The 17,996-nt window shown below is 42.1% G+C and overlaps 1 protein-coding gene across 1 annotated transcript; it reads left to right on the plus strand.

The window, feature by feature from the left end:
* The first annotated feature begins 719 nt into the window (after positions 1–719).
* rcor2 (REST corepressor 2) lies at positions 720–17,775 on the plus strand. The gene is made up of 13 exons (XM_062066047.1): positions 720–920; positions 2,343–2,468; positions 5,918–5,974; positions 6,115–6,195; positions 6,278–6,330; positions 7,524–7,685; positions 7,749–7,873; positions 7,948–8,014; positions 9,589–9,828; positions 9,899–9,976; positions 10,068–10,125; positions 16,145–16,362; positions 16,527–17,775. The coding sequence occupies exons 2-13, from the start codon at positions 2,345–2,347 to the stop codon at positions 16,863–16,865; spliced, it is 1,602 nt and encodes a 533-aa protein (XP_061922031.1). The 5' UTR covers positions 720–920; positions 2,343–2,344; the 3' UTR covers positions 16,866–17,775.
* The last annotated feature ends 221 nt before the right edge of the window (positions 17,776–17,996 follow it).

Genomic DNA, 17,996 nt, shown 5'->3' on the forward strand with positions numbered 1-17,996 from the left:
TGTGTGTCACACCTGATGATGGAACACACATATTATACACACACACACACACACACACACACACACTAACACACGCACACACACTCCTCCCCAGTCATCAACATCAAGGTTTCCCCATGCTAACTTTGAGAAGTATGTCCTCCAAAATAGCCCACTGCTCTCTGACTGGCCCTTTTTAAATCCTTCAAAACAGCAGAGCTCCTGTCTTAAAAAAAAAAAAAAAGAGGATCTTTGACTGCAGCATGTCCTTAGAAACAGCAGAGGGCTCTTGTTACATAGACGATCTTTGACTATAGCTTCAAAACAGCACAGCAGTCCTGTCAAAGAGCGGATCGTATTGGCTAGAACGGTGGTAGTGTGTCTTTTAAAAAAACAACATTTAAACTAACATTTAGACTAAAATAAACATATCGCTTCTGATTTAGGTTATGACTTTATTATGGTATCGCCCATCACTGGTCTGGACAGCCAGCCTCAGCACAGAAAGATGCACATGACGCATCCCTCCGCTGACACACTGGCAAGTAGTCCTCATTTTAGTAATTTTTCCACATAAATCTCTCTCATAAGAACCACGACTCTTTATGTGTCTGCGAATATGCGGTTGTAGCTCACAGTGAGCCTTGTTGGACTGTCGCCGACTCGTTGGCGACTTTTCCCGCGCTCTACTTTTTGTCAATCCAAACGGCCACACTGGTGTAGGATGCACAGTGGCGGATGGGCACCTCGCTTCTTGTCGAGTGAGTCGTGCGCCGCGCCGGCACACTCCGCTCGCGTTTATCCATTCATTGTACCGCCCGGCCGTAAATAAAGCTGGAATTGGCACTCACATTTGTAAAGAATCTTGTCATTTTGGCAACGTCGGAGGGGGACTGTAAGAGCCACCGAGAGCGATACGTTCGGGAGAGCCGGGAGAGCAGGTAACAGCGGGGCTGTTCTCGCCTTGCAACTATTCGTTACTAATGTAACGAGCAGGGTACAACTACTAGGAGCTAAACGGCTAATGCTAGCGCCCCAACTATGTGTGAATTGCACCGAGAAGCATAAATACGAAGAAAACATTTTTTGAGCAAATGTCTATTTCATGTGCTTCATATAGTGCAGATAAGCACCATAGAAAGTGGAGTTATTGTGGCAAAAAAGCGAGTTTTTTATTACTCCATGGACGGCGTGGTGAAAACAAAAGGCACTTTTGTTTTGACATTATAATGGGAGTATGTTTGTCTTATATTTTACTCATCAGTTTAATTATATATATAAACAATATATGTATTGACCATTTAATTCAGTAGGTGAAATAGTGCTGGGTTTGTCTTAATTCAATTGTTGACCCGTTTAAGTGGCAAAAAGTTGTAAGTAGACGGGTGTGACTTTAAACCTGAACGGTTTGCCACACTGGCTTTTTATAGTCACTGTTTGTTGTATTTATTTTACCGAGGGACAAGCAGTAAAAAATAAAATATAAATTGTATGGATTTAAATGTATCCGAGGCTATAATTTAGGTAAACCGAGGCTACTACCGGAAGTGAATAGAAGTTGTCATTTCGCCACAACAGATTCGTCATTTTTCTCTCAGACGTAAACATTGATGAGTTGTTTCGCCAGTGTCATTATATATATGTGTGTGTATAATATATATTTAATTTAGTTTATTTTATGTTATGACAGAAGTTTGTTGCCCGGACAGCTGTTGCAGTATTTTTTTTTTTATAGGGGGCCCCCCACTTTTAAAAGACAAAGACAACACGCCCCCGCCCGCTTCCCTTAAGAGAGGGTGCATTGTCTGGCCAGATTTAGTTTTTATTTGAAAAATGGTGCAACGAACGAATTAATTTAATTATTTGTTAGCAATGTTGCTACTGATAATGTTTTTAGCGTGTTGGTTTGTTTGCATGCCGGTGTGTCCTCATGCAACACAGACTCAAGAATATTGGTATTGCAAAGACTGCACACTATTTTTCTTTCTTGATCAGTGTGGGGGGTTTTGTTTGGCTTCACCTTGAACTCCTCACTTAGCACGGTTTCTTAGATGCAACTAATAGCTCTTTGTTTATAGCTGTAGTATATCAGATTTGTTGAATATTAGCTATTGCTTGCTTTATAACTAAAATTGCAATAAGGCAAAGTAAGCATTATAAGATATGGCATAGTATTTTACATTAAAAAAAAATAATAATAGTGAAGGTAGAAGTTTGACCTCCACCCCATCCCCCCAGTCCTTATCTTTTCTGGAAAATGTGGCCCCTCAGGTCAATTTAGTTGAATAGGTGTGATATGTGACGTTTCAATAGGGTTAACAAGTCAATTATTGTGTTTGGGTGTCTGTGATTGTGTTATAAAGCCATGCCCTCTGTGATGGAGCGCTCCGGGGCCGGGGTCTTGTCCAGAAGCAGAGCCAAGACTGTAACCAACGGCAACAGCCAACCGCATTCCGAGGAGGAGAGCAGCGATGAGGAACATGCTCATGGTAGCGCACACACACACAACACACCATTTCATGACTTGTATCTCTCCTGGTTTTTTTTTGTGTACAGTTATGCTTGCTAATATCCATCAAGAGTGAAAATGATGAAATATAAGCTGCAAGATACTGTAATTGTAGTCTGCATTCTTTGTTTGCGCTTCCATCACCTTCCCACACTCTTCCATCTTTCACGTCCTCGGCTCAGTCGTCTCTTTCTTAGCTAGATATATTCTACAATTGACCCAATCATAAAAAACTCAGTCATTTGAACTGGAGACGGTGCTTTCTTCTCCAGTTTCTCTCATTCCGCCTCCTCCCTTCCTGTTCCGTCCCAGAGGACATCATGATCCCCAAGCATACCATCTTTCCAATGCACTGCATGATTTCACAGAAACAGTGCATGTTAGTTGATCAAAGGCACCATGAATGTCTTCACAGGTCTCATATTAAAGTTTTTTAGCAATTTTGGATTATGTCTTAAAGATGCCACAATAGTGCATTGGTTGTCACGTGACTTGTTCACGGAAGGGAATGAAGTGGTGGTCAACCAAACCGATATGTCTACTGTGCAGCAAAGAGTGTGCAAACTATCTCAGTACCCAAGGGGTCTAGATCTTTCCACTAAAAGCATCCATCCATTTCCTACCGCTTGTCCCGAAAAGCAGATGGGAGCAAAAAAATCTAAATATGCAATGGAATCGAGCCCTATGCAATAGGGGTGTAAGAAATAATCAGTTTATATATATATATATATATATATATATATATATATATATATATATATATATATATATATATATATATATATATATATATATATATATATATATATATATATACACACTACCGTTCAAAAGTTTGGGGTCACATTGAAATGTCCTTATTTTTGAAGGAAAAGCACTGTACTTTTCAATGAAGATAACTTTAAACTAGTCTTAACTTTAAAGAAATACACTCTATACATTGCTAATGTGGTAAATGACTATTCTAGCTGCAAATGTCTGGTTTTTGGTGCAATATCTACATAGGTGTATAGAGGCCCATTTCCAGCAACTATCACTCCACTTTTGAACGGTAGTGTGTGTGTATATATATATATATATATATATATATATATATATATATATATATACATATATATATATATATATATATATTAGGGCTGCAACTAATGGTTAATTTGATAATCGATTAATCTGTCGATTATTACTTCGATTAATCGATTAATAATCGGATAAAAGAGACAAACTACATTTCTATCCTTTCCAGTATTTTATTGGGAAAAAACAGCATACTGGCACCATACTTATTTTGATTATTGTTTCTCAGCTGTTTGTAAATGTTGCAGTTTATAAATAAAGGTTTAGTAAAAAAAAAAAAAAACTGCGCATAGCATAGATCCAACGAATCGATGACTAAATTAATCGGCAACTATTTTAATAATCGATTTTAATCGATGTAATCGATTAGTTGTTGCAGCCCTAATATTAATTTATATATGTGTGTGTGTGTGTATTTATACACATTTGTGTATATAAGTATGAATTTATATGCATGTACGTATATATGTATGTATATTAATGTATACATGTGGTTTTATGTATATGTGTATACATGTACATAAACATGTATGAATGTTTGTAGATGTATGTATGCAGGGTTTCCTGTAGACTGCCAAGATACCGGTGGGGGTGTGGTTATGGGCGTCATCGAGTAATTTTCATAATTTGCTATATGATTTTCTTCAAAAAGGTTTAAAAAATGTATACATACTTTTAAAAACAAATCTGTTATCATTAATTAGTATTAACTTGTTTTTTAAACGATTTTGCCATATTTTTTTGTTACTGCTTTTTGTGCAGTGTATGTTGTTGAGGTGTTTTCAAGTGTTTACAGACTTTGAATTACTTTTTTAAAATAACAATAACTAGCAACAAATCTAGCATCTTCTTCTTGTGTTATTATAGAAGGTACTCGTGTTTAGAGACTCTACTTCTGTCCCACGATGTCCCTGACGAAAGAGGCTGAAGCGAGCATGACGTCACACTTGCTTCGCGCTGTTACTCCGGTTGGACTTTTTCTGGTTAAAAGACGCCACTGTCCTCTTAATATTTGCACATTTTGTAGATGGTTGTCCACGGGTTTATCTGTGATATATTAAAATGGATGGATATTAAAATGATGTCCACATTGCAGACATGCTGACAGTCAGAATCAGTAATACTTTATTAATCCCAGAGGGGAAATTCAGAGACAACACTCCAGACAATGGTCATTTTTAGATCTATTTTTTTTTTTTAATACATTGCAATTGACTGACACACCCTCCACGATCGACCTACTGGGCACTCCTGTCCTACTGTGTATGTGGCTTTAATGCTAATGAGCTTTGGCCATGCTTGTGTGTGGCTTTAAGAAGTGCTATTGTTTAGCCACTTTCTACATATAAACTGTAACTCTTCACTTGTCTAATGTAATAGATGCCATACAACATGTCACATACACAGTGTAACATTAAGGAATAGACTGGATGACACAAACATTAGCAACACTGGCATAGATATGTGAGCTACAGTGCTAATATTACAGTCCCATTTTAACAGCAACATCATTTTCAATTCACCACTTCGCTGAAAACTAAATGTTCAAATGTATGGTCAATTTGTTATGTACTTCAGCCTAGTTTTGCCTGTATTTTCAATTAAATCAAGTTTAATCTAACAGCTCCTACTACTGTATCTCTCACTAACGGATACTTTGCAGAGCAACAGACTGCATTTTAAGCTTTTTAGAATCTATTTATTCAGATTGTTTTTACAAAATGGTGTACATATACTTGAGGTGGGCTCTTCTTGTTCGGCGATGGTCAAAGGCAGTATGCCTTTAATTCATGGCGCCATGAAAACCTGCAACCTCAAGTTTGAGTGGCTCATCTCCTTAAGAGTGGAGCAAACAAGTGTGGGAGATTTTTTTTTTAAATCACATTTGGGGGACGGTGTGGTAGAGCAGCCGTGTTAGCAACTTCAGGGTTCCTGGTTTGATCCCCAACTTCTGCCGCCCTAGTCACGTCCATTGTGTCCTTGAGCAAGACCCTTTACCCTTGCTCCTGATGGGTCGTGGTTAGAGCCATGCATGGCAGCTCCCGCCATTAGTGTGTGAATGGGTGAATGTGGAAATAGTGTCAAAGCGCTTTGAGTACCTAGAAGGTAGAAAAGTGCTATAAAAGTATACTCCGTTTACCATTTGGTGCTAATAAACAGGCTCCTGGAATACACATTAGTGCTACAACATTATTTCAAAGTCAAATTTGAATAATCAGACATCTTTTAAACTTTAGAATAAATAGCATAACATGGATTTCTTTATGGGTTCTGTTGTCCTCTGAGCCTGGTCCACCACGCCCACAACCTTCTCTAAAGTTTTCCCTCCTACCTCTCTTGTGTCGTCCTCAGACAGCATGATCCGAGTGGGAGGAGACTACCAGGCCCAGATCCCGGAGTTCAAACCAGGTAAACAGGAAGGCATATTGAGGGACAACCTCAGGGTGAAATTTCCCACACTAACACGTGATACTGTCGTTATTACACAAGTGTTAGCCACTGGAGCTGTGTAATTTGACAGCGTTTCACTTGCTTAATGTCAATTGTAGACAACCAAGTCCGTTACAACGAAAAGGACCAGAGGAGCATGTTGGTCTGGTGTCCCAACAGTCTGCTGTCAGAAGCAATGTGTATGCACACAAACTTCATCACTTTGTTTGAACCGTATTTCCTCTGTTCCTAATTCCTCTCATTTGCTCTCATTTCATTCAGTGGACGAGTACATACTGATGGCTAAAGAGAAACATGGCTACAATATGGAGCAGGTAGAGATCATAATCATGGTTATGATTAGAGATGTCCGATATTATTGGCCGATAAATGCTTTAAAATCTTAATATCGGAAATTATCTGTATCTGTTTCAAAAAGTAAAATTGATGACTTTTTAAAATGCCGCTGTACGGAGTGGTACACGGACGAAGGGAGCAGTACAGAGCGCCAATAAACCTTAAAGGCACTGCCTTGGCGTGCCGGCCCAGTCACGGCTTTTCACACACACAAGTGAATGCAAGGCATACTTGCTCAACAGCCATACAGGTCACACTGAGGGTGGTCGTATAAACAACTTTAACACTGTTACAAATATGCGCCACACTGTGAACCCACACCAAACAAGAATGACAAACACATTTCGGGAGAACATCCGCACCGTAACACAACAGAACAAATACCAGAACCCCTTGCAGCACTAACTCTTCCGGGACGCTACAATATACACCCCCCACACACACGTCAACCCCGCCCCCCAACCCCGCCCACCTCAACCTCCTCATGCTCTCTCAGGGAGAGCATGTCCCAAATTCCAAGCTGCTGTTTTGAGTCATGTTAAAAAAAATAATGCACTTTGTGACTTCAATAATAAATATGGCAGTGCCATGTTGGCATTGTTTTCCATAACTTGAGTTAATTTATTTTAGAAAACCTTGATACATTGTTTAATGCATCCAGCGGGGCATAACAACAAAATTAGGCATAATAATGTGTTAATTCCATGACTGTATATATCGGTATCGGTTGATATCGGAATCGGTAATTAAGAGTTGGACGATATCGGAATATCGGATATCGGCGAAAGAGCCATTATCGGACATCTCTAGTTATGATATTAATTTATTTCAAACATGCATACAGTTAGAATATGATACATCACGTTTCCAGTTTCTCATTAAAGCATGTACGAAAATATATAGGAAAAAGCAGATAATTTTTTAATCCTCCCTTTCTTCGTTTCATAGCTTTTTCTAACACATTTGTAGGTATTCATTTGTAACACAAAAAGTGGATAGATAAATGAATAAGTAGGTAAATAAATAGATGCATAATAAGTAAGTTTCTCATGAATAAATAGTTAAGTACTTTGTGTTTCTCATAATAATGAGATGATAAGATTATCTAATTTTTTAAGAAGTCACATACTTTTTAAGCACCCTGACTTCATGGTGTGAATGCAACCGGCAGGCTCTGGGCATGCTGCTGTGGCATAAGCATGACGTGGAGCGCTCGCTGGCCGACTTGGCCAACTTCACTCCCTTCCCGGACGAATGGACGGTGGAGGACAAAGTGCTGTTCGAACAGGCCTTTAGTTTCCATGGCAAGAGTTTCCACCGCATTCAACAGATGGTGAGAGAACTTGTCGTGCTTCAGGTGTGTAAAATGTTGACTTCATGGGCTTTTTGTGCTTAGCTTCCAGAAAAGCAGATCTCCGGCCTGGTCAAGTACTACTACGGCTGGAAGAAGACCAGAACGAGGACCTCGGTGATGGACCGCCAAGCCAGGAGGCTGGTCAGCAAGAGGGAGAAAGATGACAGGTGAGAATCTCAGCTTTAAGGACGAGGGATATGTTTAGTTGAGTTCTTGAGCGCTTTTATTTTGTGAAATGTAGCAATGACGAGCTGGAGGAGGGAGATCCTGGTAGCGAGAGTGACTTTGATGCTGAAGCCAAGAAAGAGGTGAGCATTAAAATATTTGTATGTATACAAAAGGGATTTCAGAAAAGTTGATGTTCTCAAGGGACAGTACTATTAAATGAAAGGTGTTCAGGGTAGTCAATGTACAGCTTGTATAGTATTGATTTACTATCCACTGACATGCAGTTTGCCAAGGGAGAGGGTCGGGCTTTGCTTCACACTTCATGTTTCCCTATGTTATAAAAGCTGCACACTACTCTAAAGTATATCCAAGTTTACTTTCTATTGTACAGTGATACCTCCAATTACAAGTTCAATTGGTTCCACAATCAAGCTTTTAATTCAAAACACTCGTATCTCATAACGACGCCGCCCATTGAAATTAATTTGATTCAGTTTAATCCCCACAACAGCACAGTTTTAACATTTAACATGCCTATTAAAAAGAAAAACTAACTTTTAGATAAGAAATATAGTATGAAAAACAATACAATATTCAATGGTAATCCACAAATAATATATTCTGTATTATCACCTGCCTTACGTTAACTATATTGGTGTCTTCAGTCTATTTTATTGTATTCCATTTTAACTGTTGGATTGTTTATTGTCCTTTTAATGTTGCTGCTACGTTGCTCATGTTTAAGATTTTTATGGTATTTTCTATTGCTGTTATTGCTATTGTTCTCACTATTTATTTTTTATTTATGTATTATTTATATTTTATTTTAACATACATTTTAAAATGTATTTTAAAAAAATGTTTTAGATGGTGTTAATTTTAGTTATGGATGCTTCAAAAGTGGCATTTTCCTCAATCCTCAGTGCCTGGCCATGTTTTGATTCAAGATTCAAGATTGTTTATTGTCATATGCACAGTTAAACAGACATTTTGCCGTACAATGAAAATCTTACTTTGCTAGTCCACCCTTCAACAAGTCACACGTTACTTAGCTAAAATTAAAAAATTTACAGTTTAGCAGTTTAAAATAAGGTATTAAAAAAAAGTATAAGCTATGTACACAGTGAGTAACATAACATTATTGCACATTCTGATTCACAGTCAACAGTATACATATGGAGGTGACATTGGGTCACAGCAGCAGTTTAAAGTGTCTTTAGTGATCAAAGGTGAAAAGTGTCTACAGTGATGGTTCACAGTTCAAGGGAGCTGTCTTTTGATGAAAAGATAAAAGTAAAAAGTTAAAAGGGGGGTGTAGCTGGGGGAGCTAGCATTCACAAGTTAGCATTCACAAGCCTGATGGCCTGTGGGTAGAAACTGTTTGTCAGTCTCGTAGTCCTGGCTTTCAGGCTCCTGTCAATAGTATTGTGTGTGAGTGCGTGCGTGCGTGTGTTGCCTAGAGATTTACCGGTGACATCTTGCATTAATTTTACAAATTCAGTAAATTTAGCATACAGTTACACATCCACCTACAGGCTTGCACATGAAATGTGGGCCTGCCTGCATGTGTGTGTATGTGTGTGTTTTATTCTCCCTTTCTTTCTTTTTTTATTTTTTTACTGGTATAAAGCACTTTGTGTTGCAACTTGCCTGTGCATGACAAGTGCTATATATATAAAGTTTGATTGATTGATTTTTGTTTCCCTTAACTCAGGCCGCCAAACAAAACCCCAATATCGCCACCTCAGACAAGGTAATTCCCGGTCGCTCGGGCCCCATCAAGAAGGAGAACATCGGGGCGCAGTACCGCCACCACCCGCTACGAGCCCGCCGTCGGCCTCCTAAGGGCATGCACTTGGATCAGGCCGACATCACATCTCTGTCTGTCTCACAAGACTCTGGTGTCGTGACAATAAGGCAGCTGGACACGCAGCTGGTGTCCCTCAAGCGACAGGTACAGAGGTGTCCATATTAAAACTACATCATTAGTGCCAAGTAAACACACGTTTGTCTTCTTCTTTCAGGTCCAAAATATTAAACAGAACAACAGTAGTTTGAAACACAGTCTGAATGAAGGTGTGGACTCTTTAAAACCTACTGAGGTGCGTGTCTCCCATCCCTCATTTCCAGACTAAGATGTTATGTCACCTTCTGTGAGTCTTTTGGGTCAGTAACCTCTCTGTTTGTTTAAAGCTCACCCCCAAGGTAAACTCTCGCTGGACCACAGAGGAGCAGCTGCTGGCTGTGCAGGGTGAGGCAAGGAGGCCTAATGTCTCCTTTTCAGTTTTATATAACCGTAAATGCTCAAATTAACTGCCAGGGTCTCTAATCAATGCTTGGTCCAAAAACAGTAACAGTGGTAGGCAACCTCCTGAACTCCATAAGATGGCAGTAGCTGCATTTGAAATATCATGTCTTGTCAGCAACGAGGAGCCTTATCTACCACGCTTTAAAATATTGCTTTTTGGCTGTTGATGTGAAAGTCATGCCTTTAAAGCCCGATGTAAGCGACACTGGATAGCTCCTCTCCCTCCAAAGACTGTGGCGGAGCTTGACATGCATCTACCAAAAATGATAACCTCCCATTAGTGGCAACAAGAATAGCAGAACTCTGATTGTTTCGTTTTTTTATATACATAATTTCTGATATTCAGCCTTTCCTGTTTTACTTTTCCCCTGCTGCCAAAGCAGCAAACACCTTCCACAATTAAAGGCCTACTGAAACCCACTACTACCGACCACGCAGTCTGATAGTTTATATATCAATGATGAAATCTTAACATTATAACACATGCCAATACGGCCGGGTTAACTTATTAAGTGACATTTTAAATTTGCCGCTAAACTTCCGGTTCGAAACGCCTCTGAGGATGACGTATGCGCGTGACGTAGCCCGGCGAACACGGGTATGCCTTCCACATTGAAGCCAATACGAAAAAGCTCTGTTTTCATTTCATAATTCCACAGTATTCTGGACATCTGTGTTCGTGAATCTGTTGCAATCATGTTCATTGCATTATGGAGAAGGAAGCTGAGCAAGCAAAGAAGAAAGTTGTCGGTGCGAAATGGACGTATTTTTCGAACGTAGTCAGCAACAACAGTACACAGCCGGCGCTTCTTTGTTTACATTCCCGAAAGATGCAGTCAAGATGGAAGAACTCGGATAACAGAGACTCTAACCAGGAGGACTTTTGACTTCGATACACAGACGCCTGTAGAGAACTGGGACAACACAGACTCTTACCAGGATTACTTTGATTTGGATGACAAAGACGCAGACGTGCTACCGTGAGTATGCAGCTTTGGCTTCTAAACATTTGATCGCTTGACCGTATGTGCGCAACTTTTTTTTGCGTATGTACGTAACTTTTTTAAAATATATAAGCTTTATGAACCTTGGGTTAGGTGAACGGTCTTTTGGGCTGAGTGATTGTGTGTGTTGATCAGGTGTTTGAATTGTATTGGCGTGTTCTATGGAGCTAGGAGCTAGCATAGGAGCTAGGAGCTAGCATAACAAACACGCAGGTGTTTTTATGCAGGATTAATTTGTGGCATATTAAATATAAGCCTGGTTGTGTTGTGGCTAATAGAGTATATATATGTCTTGTGTTTATTTACTGTTGTAGTCATTCCCAGCTGAATATCAGGTACCGTGAGTATGCAGCCTTGGCTGCTAAACATTTGATAGCTTGACCGTATGTGCGCGTCACGTACGTAACTTTTAAAAAATATATAAGCTTTATGAACCTTGGGTTAGGTGAACGGTCTTTTGGGCTGAGTGATTGTGTGTGTTGATCAGGTGTTTGAATTGTATTGGCGTGTTCTATGGAGCTAGGTTCTAGCAGAGGAACTAGGAGCTAGCGTAACAAACACGCAGGTGTTTTTATGCAGGATTAATTTGTGGCATATTAAATATAAGCCTGGTTGTGTTGTGGCTAATAGAGTATATATATGTCTTGTGTTTATTTACTGTTGTAGTCATTCCCAGCTGAATATCAGGTACCGTGAGTATGCAGCCTTGGCTGCTAAACATTTGATAGCTTTACCGTATGTGCGCGTCACGTACGTAACTTTTAAAAAATATATAAGCTTTATGAACCTTGGGTTAGGTGAACGGTCTTTTGGGCTGAGTGATTGTGTGTGTTGATCAGGTGTTTGAATTGTATTGGCGTGTTCTATGGAGCTAGGAGCTAGCAGAGGAGCTAGGAGCTAGCGTAACAAACACGCAGGTGTTTTTATGCAGGATTAATTTGTGGCATATTAAATATAAGCCTGGTTGTGTTGTGGCTAATAGAGTATATATATGTCTTGTGTTTATTTACTGTTGTAGTCATTCCCAGCTGAATATCAGGTCACCCCCGGCTCTCACAGCATCTTCCCTATCTGAATAGCTTCAACTCCCCACTAGTCCTTCACTTGCACTTTACTCATCCACAAATCTTTCATCCTCGCTCAAATTAATGGGGAAATTGTCGCTTTCTCGGTCCGAATCTCTCTCACTTCATGCGGCCATCATTGTAAACAATAGGGAACTTTGCGTATATGTTCAACTGACTACGTCACGCTACTTCCGGTAGGGGCAAGCCTTTTTTTTATCAGATACCAAAAGTTGCAATCTTTATCGTCGTTGTTCTATACTAAATCCTTTCAGCAAAAATATGGCAATATCGCGAAATGATCAAGTATGACACATAGAATAGATCTGCTATCCCCCTTTAAATTAAAAAAATTAATTTCAGTAGGCCTTTAAAATGCTGGCTTATCAGTTTTCTCCCGACCTTTACTACAACATTGGTTCTGTTGCTGCCGTGTTTATACAATATATTTTAATATACTTGAACTCTCAATTTAAACTCTCTGGCTATAAATATAAAATAGCAATTACTAATTATATTGAAGAATAATTGCACGTCGGCCCGAGGAATTTTCAGGCCTGTCACTCAGTTATTTCTTCCACACTCACATGCAGGGAGTGCGTGCACATACATAAAAGCAGTTTGCAGTCATGTTGTTGTTACAATAGGCTATACATTCAATGATTGCCAATGTTAGCTAACCAAATTGCTATCATTAGCGAACAGCTGATGCAGGTGTGTTCCGTACAAGCGTAGTTTACGTCATTACGTGCTAAAAGCTGTAAGAGGGTGAAACTCTTTGGAAAATTAGCGCCCTCTAGGTATCTGTGTAAATATTGCAAACAGCCTCTTCATGTTTATCACACAAAAAATGTCCATTAAGCAACATTCTGAGCCAATCCCAATCTCGTGTCTCCGTCACAGCGATCCGTCGCTATGGCAAACTCTTGTAACATCGACCAGTTCAGAGGTATTGCCCTACTGAATGTGGAAGGGAAGCTTTTCTTCACCGTGGTGGCGAAGCGGATGACCAACTACCTTCTGGCAAACAATTACATCGACACCAGTTGTCAGAAGGCAGGCGTTCCAGGCTTCCCTGGCTGCGTGGAGCACTCGGCCATAAGCTGGGAGCAAATCCAGTCAGCCAAGCGCAACAAAGCGGACCTGCATGTGGTTTGGTTGGATCTGGCCAATGCCTATGAATCGGTTCCACATCAACTCATCAGTTTTGCACTCAACTTCTTCCACATTCCATCATGCATCCAAAGCCTGGTAGTAAACTACTTTAACAGCTTCAAAGTCTGCTACACGACTCAGGAGATCTCAACTGGTTGGCACCAGTTAGAGAAGGGAATAGCAATGGGTTGCTCTATATCTCCAATACTGTTCATAACAGCCCTCGAGATCATCCTTATCGGTGGAAGACAGATGGCCCGAGGAGTGAGATCTGAGTCAGGCCAGCGACTCCCGGCGCTGCGGGGCTACATGGATGATGTTACCATCCTCCTCCAGACGGCTGCATGTACCTCCAGACTCCTGAAAAGACTCGGGGAGCTCCTAGCATGGGCACGGATGAAAATAAAACCTGCCAAGTCCCGCAGCCTCTCCATCCGGAAAGGAGCCAGGAATGACAACATCTCATTCTCAGTGGATGGTGAATTAATCCCACGCGTGGTCGACAAACCTGTGCGGAGCCTCGGAAGGCGTTACACTGCTGACATGTCTGATAAGCACATGGCTGCCTCTGTCACTTCTCAGCTGAAGGATGGCCTGAACACAATTGACCAAAGCTATATTCCAGGGAAATTCAAGGTCTGGTGTTACCAGTTCACCTTATACCATCGCCTGATGTGGCCCTTGAAGTTGTGCGACATCACCTCCACAACAGTCCTCAAGATGGACTCAAAAGCCAACAACTACATTCGCAAGTGGCTGGGCCTTCCCAGATGTCTTTCCAACACGGCGCTGTTTGGAAGAACCATTCTGAAGCTGCCACTGAAATCCATCAGCTTGGGCTACAAACAGGAGAAGGTGAGGCTCGTGTTCGAGCTCAGAGACTCACCTGATCCGTCTGTCCGTAACACCAAGACCCAAGTCTGTACAGGGCGTAAGTGGAATGCGACGCAGACAGTAGACCAGGCCATCGTCCGACTGAAACACCAGGAGATTGTAGGATAGATACAGTCTGGCAGAGCCGGCTTTGGATGGGGAGCAGCATCCAAGATGTGGTCCAAAGCCTCAAGGAAGGAAAGAAAAGATCTGGTGATCTCAGAAGTGGTCAAGATGGAAGAGGAGAGCTACATGATCAAGGCTGTGGGCCAACAGCAGCAAGGGAGATGGACCAATTGGGAGGCTGTTGTCAACAGAGTTGTTACGTGGGCAGACATGTGGAAGATGCCCCAGGCGAGGCTAAGTTTCCTCATCAGGGCCACGTACGATACCCTCCCCAGTCCCGGGAACTTGCATGTGTGGTACGGGGCAGAGGTGACCTGCCAGCTCTGTGACTCCCAGAACCCAAGCTTGCGTCACATTCTTTCTGGCTGCAAGGTAGCTTGGTCGCAGGGCCGGTATGGATGGCGGAACGACCGCGTCCTGCGAAGGCTAGCTGAAATCCTGGAGGCACGCAGAGTGGAAGCAAATGGGGCCAGTCCGGGAACAGCTCAGCGGTTGATTAAGTTTGTCAAGCAAGGTGGCCAGCCTCAGAGCAGCAGCAAGAGCATTCAGTCTCTCCTGTCAGCTGGCGGAGAATGGAACATGAGGGCTGATCTAGATCGTCAGTTGAAGTTCCCTCAAGAGATCACAACAACCTCGTTACGCCCAGACATTGTCCTGTGGTCCACCTCTACTAAAACTGTCATCATGGTAGAATTAACGGTACCATGGGAAGAGGGAATGGAGGCTACCTTTGAAAGAAAGAGGGACAAGTACTCAGAGCTGGCAAGTGAGTGTGCACAAGCAGGTTGGAGGCCCTTCACCTATCCAGTAGAAGTTGGCTGTCGAGGCCACACTGGAGCGTCCACCCAGCGACTCCTAAAGTCCCTCGGGATCAAAGGCTCCAATCTAAAGAAGGCCCTCAAAGCCCTGGCAGAGGAGGCAGAACAGGGGAGCTTCTGGTTGTGGCTCAGAAGAAACGACAAGGCGTGGGGAAAGCAAGGCGTGTAGACAAGGGGCAGTAGGGAGGCTTCCCTGCTGCCATGTTATGGTATGCGGTCAGGCCCACGCTTGACTCAGGGAGATGGACGTCCCTGCCATGCATAGTCCCTTGGGACTCATTCCATATACACAACAGCAATAACACCGGGGTTAGAATGTGGGTACATTATGGATCCTCCAGCTGGCTGCAGGGGGTGGCAGGGAGACGTCCCTGTCACTGCTCCACCACCCAGAGATGTTCCGGGATTAAAAGAGCGAAACATCCGTGAAGGGTGGCTCCCGGCTGACGACACTGCAGCCAGCACCACATGGCACTGTCGGAGGTGCGTCAGGCAGTAATCCCCTGCAAGTGTTAACTTGTGCTTACATCTATATATTGAATAATACTTGCACGTCAGCCCGAGGAATTTTCAGGCCTGTCACTCAGTTATTTCTTCCACACTCACATGCAGGGAGTGCGTGCACATACATAAAAGCAGTTTGCAGTCATGTTGTTGTTATAATAGACTATACATTCAATGATTGCCAATGTTAGCTAACCAAATTGCTATCATTAGCGAACAGCTGATGCAGGTGTGTTCCGTACAAGCGTAGTTTACGTCATTACGTGCTAAAAGCTGTAAGAGGGTGAAACTCTTTGGAAAATTAGTGCCCTCTAGGTATCTGTGTAAATATTGCAAACAGCCCCTTCATGTTTATCACACAAAAAATTTCCATTAAGCAACATTCTGAGCCAATCCCAATCTCGTGTCTCCGTCACAGCGATCCGTCGCTATGGCAAAGACTTCACAGCCATTGCCGAGGTGATTGGAAACAAGACGTCCGCTCAAGTGAGCTCGTTCTTCGTGAGCTACCGCCGCAGGTTCAACCTAGACGAGGTGCTGAGGGAGTGGGCCGCCGAGCAGGTAGCCACACGAGACCTCAGGAGGAGCAGTGAGGAGATAGCAGCTGCCACAGATGGTGTAGCGGAGGAGGGAGAGGTAAGATGCATCATTTTCTCTGAACCGAGGATGTCGTTGTGGCTTGTGCAGCCCTTTGAGACACTTGTGATTTAGGGTTATATAAATAAACATTGATTGATTGATTGATTTACTGCAAGATTCATAGAATCTGTGCTCACTCTCCTGCTTCTGTGTCTCTCAAGGTCAAGATGGAGGACTCTTCTCCGGATGCTGCCGGAAGCTCGTCCCCCCCTTCCTCAACGCAGACACCCTCCTCCTTATCCCAGCCTCCTCCGTTGCTCCGCCCTGCGCCTCCCTCGGCTCCGCCCAGCCTCCTTCGCCAGCCGCCACCACTACAGACTCGCCCGCTCCAAAACCGCGCGCCTCACAACCACCCCCCGCCGCCGCTAATCCGGCCCGCCTTCACCACCTCCTCTCCTGGGAGTTCGGGTCTTAGGAGTTCTCCTCCCAGCGCCTCGGTCGGAGTGCAGATGCCGCCGTCGCTGGTGGGCATCAAGGTGGAGCAGACCAACTCTCACTGAGACACACACGCCACGTCCTGATCCTCAATGTCAGCGTCTAACAAGTGTGTGTATCGTAGCTGCTGCACTGTCACACCTACCTCTCGCCAGTCATCCAACACACACTAATCGCTTAAAGGTCCAACCCATCACACCTGCAACCCCTATCAAAGAGACACTGGATTGTCAGGCTTCATAGGAATAGTGCACCACATCCGCCTCATCCTGCATTCAGTGCATTCAGGACGATGCACTGATTCCCATTTGTTGTTTAACAGCCTTCAGGGAATACAAAGTCGAAAAGCATCGGGTTCAAACCTGTTAAATGTTGAGTTTGAACAATAAGGTAACTGGTGTTTTGCTTTAAAACTTAGAAATAAACAAGCAGGCTTTGCTACACATTAAAAGCAAGAAAAGAAAAAAAGATGAGCATAGCCATGCGTTACACTTGTATGAACTGGAGTATTTTTTCCCCACTAGATTTTTAAGCTATAGAGTAGATCAAGTAGATTGTTGTTGTTATAATTATTATTATTAACTGAGCACTAAAGAGCCTTTTGTGTGTGAATTGTGAGTGTTCTTACCTCCTTCAACTCATGGGACGTTTTTTGTTTTTTTAAATTAAATCATTCAGCCAAAGTCAATTGTTGCTTTAAAATCACAAATAAGGAAATACGTAGTGTTTGACGGAACTTATGGCAGCTGCTTATTGTTTTGATACAGAAAATATATTTAAAAATGCTTTTTTCCCCCAAATTACGGTGAATCTGCTGTTTTAGGATTTAGCTGTCCAATGCTACTGGGATAAACAGTCAATTTTTTCTTTTCACCTTTTGGCTTTTATGTTTATATTATTTTCTCTTATGTGCTTTATGTAAGAGGTTTTTTTGGATGTTTCTGTTTGTATTTCTAGAATAAAGAAATGACCACACACTGTTATACTTACATATTTTTCTCCAGATATAATGGAGATAAATGCCCAGTTTGGCTATTTTAAAAACGCAGAAATATTGGGCAACTTTGTTGTGACGTCATCGTACACACGTCGCCTATTATGCTATAATCCTTTGTAAATAAAGTTATTTGGCAGCACCCAATGCAGGGATTGTAGTCTGCCACCAACCTGCGGTCACATATATATGACACGTGGAG

The sequence above is a fragment of the Entelurus aequoreus genome, linkage group LG12 (genome assembly GCF_033978785.1).
Source record: "Entelurus aequoreus isolate RoL-2023_Sb linkage group LG12, RoL_Eaeq_v1.1, whole genome shotgun sequence".
Taxonomy (NCBI): domain Eukaryota; kingdom Metazoa; phylum Chordata; class Actinopteri; order Syngnathiformes; family Syngnathidae; genus Entelurus; species Entelurus aequoreus.